The sequence below is a fragment of the Aptenodytes forsteri genome, unplaced genomic scaffold (genome assembly GCF_000699145.1).
Source record: "Aptenodytes forsteri isolate BGI_AS27 unplaced genomic scaffold, ASM69914v1 Scaffold262, whole genome shotgun sequence".
In the NCBI taxonomy this organism is placed as follows: domain Eukaryota; kingdom Metazoa; phylum Chordata; class Aves; order Sphenisciformes; family Spheniscidae; genus Aptenodytes; species Aptenodytes forsteri.
In genome coordinates, this window is record NW_008795710.1 from 452,200 (window position 1) to 460,603 (window position 8,404).

Here is an 8,404-nt window from a genome sequence, read left to right on the forward strand (position 1 = left end):
TGTGGGGCTGGGAACGAGACCTTGCCTTCACTTGGGTCTGGATAAGAATGGAGGTCGGTGCTGTCCCAATGAGAGTCTGCTGTGGCAGAGAGGTGTCAGGACATTAACTGGAGCCATCTTCCCACAGCCACCTTAATCGGCTTCGGGGGAGCTCTGCACCACTGCCACAACATAAGGTTGGGACAAAGATGCTCTATTTAAACAGCCGAGATCTCGAATATAAAGTTAACTGATTAACAAGAAGACATTAAACAAGTTCCATTTCCAACTCCATTTAATCTCTCCCCCAGAGCACTCCGTACACCTCAGACAACCTGCTTTCCCCTCCTCCAGCGAAACCCCACAGCTCTTCCCCTCTCAGGCTTAGCTCATATTCAAACTTATTTTCAGTAGGAATTTTGTCCAGACACTGCAATTCTGTTCCCTTCGGACTGATTACGATGATGAGCAACAAATGCCTTAAAACAAAGTATTGGCTGTGCTACAAATAAGCTTGGGTGGATGGGGTGGGGAGGGGCACTAGAAATAAGGAGAATTTTAAAACCAACAGAGCACACTACGTGTGCATTGAGTTCCTCCTGTATCAACAGACTTCCAGCCTGGAAAACCTGCGTTAGAACAATTCCTATGGATTCATCCAATTCATTCTCTACATAAATTTGACTCCTTATTGGAGTTCACTCACTTCTTTCAGAACCCGCAGCAGCTTACAGGATTGAGGGGTTGGGGGTGGGGTGGGGTTTTTTGTTTTTCCCAAGTGTTTGTGATTCATGGATTCAGCGAGCCTCAGTTTCAGCTAAACAAGGTTACAGAGCTCCACTTTTCTTCTAAGTGTCTCTGTGTGTTCTTTTTAGAAAAGCAAGGCGTCTTTCATATAGACATTGCTCATCCTGAGCACTCTGGGTGTGCTGCATAATGCAGCCGCACGTGAAATTCTTAATCACCCAATATGGAAAAACTTCCCACCCCACCACGACAAAGATCACATAAAATTGCCATCAATCAATATATAAATCAAAATTCATTACCAGCTCCACAACCACTAAACACAGAGTTCTGCAAAAAGGCAATGATGAACATCAACATTGGAGAAAAAGGGGAAGAAAACTGGGAATGGGAGGGGGCCTCAGGGTACGACACACCACAGCATGTTTCCCCAGGTGCAGACGTGCGAGGGAATAGCAGGGCAGAAGCAGAAGGGAAGACAGCACGCTGCAGACCTGCAGAAGTGAGCAGGCACCAGTATGCTTTCGGAGGCAGAAACAGAGCTCAACTACGCAGGGTCTCAAAGGTGAGGACATCAATGACATCTAAGCTATCTGGGAGTTAACATCTGTGTGCATGCCATGTTCTCATCTGGCATTTAGTGTGGCATCACATTGTATGGACACTGAAGATATTTACACCCAAACTGGATTCACACAGACATGGAAAAGACTCAAAAATGGCATAAATAAATTACGCTTTTAGGCACACAGAGGAAAGAACAAAAAGATTAACCAAAGATGATGTCCTCACTCCAGAAGAGGCAGCCAGCCCCTGAACGTAAGCAGGTCTGTTGGAAAAAGAACAGTCTCCTCAGTCTGCCACAAAATGGGAGAATGGAGAAGGGAAAAAGAAAAAAAAAAGAAAAAAAAAGAGAGCGCTGAAGACATGGGATATTGCAAATACCTATCAATTTTCACAATGTGTGTTTCCTAACTCACAGTAATATAGCCTTCTCCAGCCCATGTTCAGTCGAAGGAAGTTTCAGAGTTCATACCTGTAATTTGGGGAGAGAGGGAGGAGGGTTACTTTTTTTTTTTCCCTTTCTTAAATGCCTTTTTTTTCCCTTCTCTCAGACATATGCTGCATAATTGCAGCTCCAGTGTAGATTTTATTGCTAGCATTTAGAAGAGTAAGTGCTCACTGACATGCAAGATGGGAAAGGTTCCTCCCCTTGGGAACAGAACACACAGACTGATTAAGCGACCGGTAGGTGTTTAAGAACATAAAAAATATTGGCAGATCAGGGCTGCAGTTCTTACTGAACAGGAGTCAGCACAGGAACAGAGCTAGCCTGCTGGTTTCCAGCAGGGTGTAGCATTGGTGAAGAATAAGTCTTTAGGCTTAGGATTTTTATACACTTTTTAATAGAAAAAGGTTGAAAAGTAATCACTGCTTGCTCCTCCAGAGGCATGAATCAGGTGCTCCAGTTTTGTCAGACTGCTGAACCAAACCTGGTGGTCCATGTCCCATCCTGCCTCCCTCCCAAATCCTTTTGAGGAGACTGAATAGCAGCGTATAATTTGCAGTAGCCGCCTGATTTCAAGAACCTATCTACAGTTAACAGAAGTTAGCACAAAATACATTGACTGATTGGATTATTTTAATGTTATAAAGACAAAAAGGAGCAAATGAGTTGGCCAAAGCTACGCGACAGACTAGTAACAAAGCCAGGTCTAGACAGCACAGGTTTGCTTTCAGTCCTATACTCAAGAGCACTGTACCATGTTGTTTCTTCATTTTGGTTAACATTACTGTGGTGATATTAAGAGCATTTGCAGAAAGAAATAAGAAATAATTAGGATTTCTGTTCTTTAAAAAGAAACAGTAGTGTCCACATGTGGAAACATTTCAAAAACAGCACAAAATAATAAATACATGACAAAACTGTTGAAATAACTTACGTAAGAACTGCAGAAATATAAGTTATAACCCTTCTATCTGGTAGAAATAAGCTATAACCCTTCTATCTTGCACTGATGATAAAGAAATTTCCTTTATTTTGTACAAAAAATAGAAAATATTTATATATTTAGAAATAATTTGTCAGCACTATTTAGACTTTTAAAGTTATAACCATTATTTTTGAAGTGGTTAGCTATAAGGCATTTTAAAATTTAAAAAAATGCAGCAAAATGTCAAAAACAAGTTTATACAAACATAACGAGGATATTTTTCAAGTAAATCCCAACAGCTAAAGATAACTAAAATGATGCTACAGCTCATTTCAGTTGTATTTGATTAGGACATCATTCTACTACCGAATAAGCTTAATGAAAACTGTTTCTAGAAGTTTTCTGAAATTACACATTCCCACATGTAGAGATCAAATCTGAGACTCTGTTGAATCAGAGAAGAAAAATAAAAAACTATGAGCGTATCTATCATACAGTCATATCAATTCTTTTCAAAGCAGTCTTGTCCTCCAAACTGTCAACACAACAAAGAAGAAAAATATCAACTTCTTTCTGCAGCTCAGGATAGCCTTGGGAACACCTCATTATAGCAATGAGCTGTGCTGCCAGTGGATCACACCGTGTTCTAACATGGTCCTTTAGAATTCATCTTCATTTGTGCTGCAAAGAAAAAGCAATGGGTTTGTCTTTGAAGACACCTCCAAGAAGTTTCCCTTCCCAGTAGTATCTTTTGAAAATCTGTCAGGTTCAGATACACGGTTTTCTTCTTGTTTCTGTAATACGCAGCTTGCAGTAGCCAATCCTTCAGGCTGTTCTGAAAGTCTAATTGCAGTGTGCATTTGCTTTTCTAATTCTTCTACCAGTTTTCCAGGAACAGATGTAGATGGCAAAGAAACCGTTGATTTTTCATCACTAACCTCAAACGACGAAGTGTTTGTGCCCTGCCTTAATCCATTACAGTCAATAAGTGGAGCTGTCTTCTCCTCTTGAAGCGTGCCTTGTAAAGAATTTATTTTCCCATCTTCACTGGTTGAGGACTCTCGCTCATCTGAATCAGAGCCTTCTGTCTCAGATGAAGTACTGCTTGATTCTTCAGAGTCACTTGTCTCCGACTCAGAGGAAGGCAGCTGTTGCTTGGAAACTGTGCCAGCAGCTTTTAACATGCTCTCTTCCTCTTGTACCAGCACTGCTGCTGCTTCCAGCTCTTCTAGTTCAAATCCTATGTGGGACTTAGCAAGTGTGGTTTTCCGCAAGGATTCAGAGAGCGCAGCCAACTTTTTTGACCTTTAACAAAGAACAAGATATATCGTTTAACTTTACAAACAGAACTTTCCCATTTAATAATGAGAACACAAATCTTAAACATTTCTACTATTTGCTTAGTTTGCAAACAACTTTCTTCTTCAATTATGATTGTAAAAGTAGATGCTATAGGGAAAAAAAATATCAAAAGTATTCATAATTACTATTATTTTGGATAACTTTTCCCACAAGGCTAGACAATATCCCACTGAAAGTCTTCAGTGACATTTTCAGAAAAGATACTGCTTCTTTGATGTTTCAGCAGTGCACAGTAAGGGAAAGCATGGATTTCAGAACAACCCTCTTCAGGATCACTGTCTTTAGCAGTGAACTCTGCAGTATGTGGCTTGCTGGATTAAGTTCATGTGCAGAAAAATCATTTTGTTTTACTACCCTTCCAGATATGTCTGTTAAATGCAGATGACCCGATAGAGCATAGCTGATCAGGTCCATCTCAGTGATATATTATCCTCCTTTCACAGCTATCTTGGTGCACCCATGATAGCAGGAGATGTTTGATACACTGTCCGTAGATGTGCTTTACCTTTAATTCGTAACTCAGCTGAAATATAATTCAACAAAAGTATCAGGACCATTTAGATAAACACCTCTAATAAAGCAGGCACGCTACGTCAGCTTCAAATCTTTGGTACAGCCACCATTTCCTCAAGTATTTTGAAGTCAGCACATGCTTTACCAGAAAAGTGCATTGTGGATTTATAAACAGAGGGAAGAAAAAGTAAGAGGGTGCCTTGAAATGGAGGGGCAGGGGGCAGAGGAGAAAACGGGTATAAAATAACAAACATACATCCTGTTTCTTGTTGTAGAGTTTTGCCTCAGACTATCAATCAACTTTTCACCACTTCCTGCAACAGCAGGTCTACTATAAATCCTGCAGTAACTGACTGGGTTTCATTTCCTCTGCCAAACCTGCTAACCTGCAAGGCATGACACACTGACACTGGAGCAAGTAGCTGATAATGTAATACATGACTCCTGCGAGGCAAAAGTTAAAGTGCTTGTTCTCTCAGTTGAATGATTTTAAAGATCTTTATATTCTATTTCCCAGGGGGCATAATTACTCAGTATAACATAGACGCTTCAATTTTTTTTGCTCCTAAAGGAATTGTATTTAAAAGTGGGGGAAGGGAAATTCAATGCAGCTTCTTACACGTTTTACAGAGACACTGCAACATTTAAAAGCTGAACTTGGAATAAAACATATTGAACTTCCTTAGTTCAATCCATAGACCAGAAAATGAAGAAATAAGTGTTTCCTAGAAGTAACTGAAGCAACAGAGAACAATTTATATTTCTAGGATTTTTAAATCTAAAGCTAAGAATTAAATCCACATGTTATCCTAGCGGCCTCCAATATAAACACGAGTACCAAATTTTAAAAAGCTGCTTACTTAACACTATTCTAATTTGTTCTTTTTGGTGACATATTTCCATTTTATTTTTGTCAAGAACTTGCATTTTTCTTGAAAAGTTATGGAGGATTTGAGAAATTGCCAACCTAACTGGGAACAAAGAAAGCATTGTCCCTGCTCCATAGGTAAAAAGAAAGAAAGAGAAGCCAAGTGATACACAGAATGGTTCATGAAGCCTTGCAGGTAGGCAGTAACAGATTAACTGGCTTGCAGGGGAATCTGTTTCCCGAACACATTGGTGAGAAGCTGGTTTATACCCCGAGTCACAAGAGTTTATATCCCTTTCAGAAAGCGTTTTGCTTTGCTTTTGAAACAGTCTCTTTCCTTCCTTCTAACTATACACATGTATGTGTGTGCATGTGCCCCCTTCCCCTGTAAGAGTTGTTAATAATATGAAGGTACAATCCTTTTTCCTGTCCTATTATTGCCTGACTGTCCACAAGAACACAACGAGCTCCAAAAGCTAAATGTGCATTGTGACAGAGAACACTGTTTTGTACCCATTTTATATGTAGTTCCTTTTAATTTCATTGACAGCCATGAGCAACTAACTGTAGGCACAACGATTTCCTCTGGTGATACATCTTCAGCTCCAGCTACCTCAGTCTCACCTGCCTGTTTTACTATTGCCATTACAGATAAAAAAAATCATTTTTTAAAGTCCTGTTTGTCCTCACATCTCTTCTATCGTCTCTGTCACTTTGTTTCCCAATCCTGTATGTATTTTTTGCCTTCTTCCTATTTCTGCTATTCTAATTTTTCATGCATATTTTTCTGCTAGATACTCTCAGTCCTTGAAATCACTCCCTTAAAATCCTCTCCTCCTCTTTTACTATTCTCTTATAATGCAGTTAACACCTTAGATACAGAAACATGTCACGTAACTAAATCAAGTATTAAGGAGATGTATGGCACCATGTACTTTGTGGCATTAAGAAATCCTTCATTGTGCTCCAGATTACTTAATGCCAAGCATTAAGGAAGAAAATACACAGTGATATACTAACACATTATGTTACTAAATTAGATGTGGTATTACTGACAGATAAAAGAATGGCCTCTCTAAAGCAGCAAGTGTTTGATCACTCTATACACAAATGCATTTTTATCAATGAGTTCAAAGAGAATGAATGAAAAGGCTGGTGCCTGACAGCTACAGACACACACCTGTCCTACAGACAACTGTAAAACTGCAAAAGGCATTCTTAGACTGAAAATCTTGAGTTAATTCCTTCTGAGTGATCAAAATACACCACAACGTAATGATAATAACTGATTTCGTAAAACAACTGTGGCTTCAAGTGTCACGTTTAGTGCTTTTTCCCAAAAGCTTTGGTAGAACTACTGAGGACATGCTTTTTAGCTTTACAAAGGATTACAGAAAAAAAGCCATTGATTAAACAGCCTGCTCTTCCCTTCTAACAATAACAGCACAAATGGATACTGCGCTTGGATGAGTAAATGCCTGCAAAAGGCCAACAATTTCATCTATCCTCTTAACTTCTACAACTGCTTTCCTTCAGCTCTCTCACGTAGTGGCCCCATGGAGCAGTGTGATTGCCAACTCCATGCGCAAGGACACAGTCCATGAACTACCAACCAGCATGTTTCAGGAAAGGGGAAGGGGTGTGGACTTCACGCAGACCTGCACAACCTTCTTTCTCTCTGCACCATCAATGCCCCAAAGATCATGTTAGGCCAACCACAATAGGAATCTTCTAATAAATCATTAAAAAAACTAGAAGATTATTTTACTACTTTTTTCTCTCAGCCATATCAGATATTTGATTTAAACTGGATTTAAACAGCAAGAAAAAGTCTCTTTTCAGTTACTCAGATTTCTTAGTAGGCTAAAAGTTCCCTCCCAACTTTCGCTCTGGTCAGCAAGTCTCTTCCAGAACAAAAATGGACAGTCTACAGAGCTCGACATTTCAATATGAGAAACAAACTCAAACTGTCACGCTCTTGAAAAATTTATACATAATTTATACAGAAAACTCCACTCCCCAACTTTCCAATCTTCTACTAAAAGAAAAAAAAAAAGAGCACCTGAAGAACAGCTTTTTTTTTTTTTTTCTTCTCCCCCTGTGCAAGGGACTCACAGAATTACAATTAGCTATCAGCCCATCTTGTTTAAGGCAATTATCTAATTTCAAGGAGAACTGAGTTTCAGGAGTGCATTTCACATCAGCCTTAAGAAAAGGTGGCAACACTCCCTGGACAAAAAACAAGGCAAACAGCATAAAAATCAGAGCATGGAAATGCTTTCAATGGGAGAGTGTGGGTGTCTGAGCTAATAACAATTTCCCTAGCTGAAAGATAAGCAACAATTCAGGAAACAAAAATGAGACACCAGAAATGAGATACCATGTATGAGAGACTTGTAGTAAACAGGTCCTGCTGTTTCCAAAACCTTTTGAGTAGTGTTTTAGAGATTAAAGAGCAAATACTTTAATTTTTCAAGTATGATTAATGGAATTGCATGATTACTTTAAGACATGCTCATTCAGTATGCACATTTGCGGTAATGATATCTTATTATTATGGTAATAGTGTTCTTACATAAACATGCATAATAGGCTTTAAAGGTGCTACACATGATAATTATTAGTTATCAAGATGTCAGTTGCTTAAGGAAAATGTTTAATTACGGGTTAAACTGATCAGATGCATGTTTTGTTTAATGTATAGCTTTGAGGAACAGATAACAGGCATCTCGGGTCTTGTCCATGTAGTCTGGAATTAAAATTTCAAGACAGAACTACTGTAGTCTTCCCGGATTGATTATCCTTCCTGAACTACTGTAATCTTCCTGTAAACTTCCTGGAACGCGTTGATAACTTCCTTCTCCAAGTGACACAGCTTCAAGATCCTTAGGGCAGCGAGGAGGGCGCACAGCAAGCTCACTACCCTGGACTTCAGGAGAGCAGACCTTGGCTCTTCAGGGATCTGCTTGGTCGAGTACCATGGGACAAAGCCCTGGAGGGG

General features: G+C 39.4%; 1 protein-coding gene across 1 annotated transcript in view; it reads right to left on the reverse strand.

Annotated features, from left to right (window-relative positions):
* Window positions 1-2,357: 2,357 nt before the first annotated feature.
* The window catches only part of SHQ1 (SHQ1, H/ACA ribonucleoprotein assembly factor), a 56,367-nt gene continuing 50,320 nt past the window's right edge, over window positions 2,358-8,404 (reverse strand). The window contains exon 11 of the mRNA XM_009283367.2: window positions 2,358-3,965. Within this exon, the coding sequence (XP_009281642.1) occupies window positions 3,320-3,965 (646 nt within the window). The 3' untranslated portion in view covers window positions 2,358-3,319. The remainder of the gene's footprint in view (window positions 3,966-8,404) is intronic.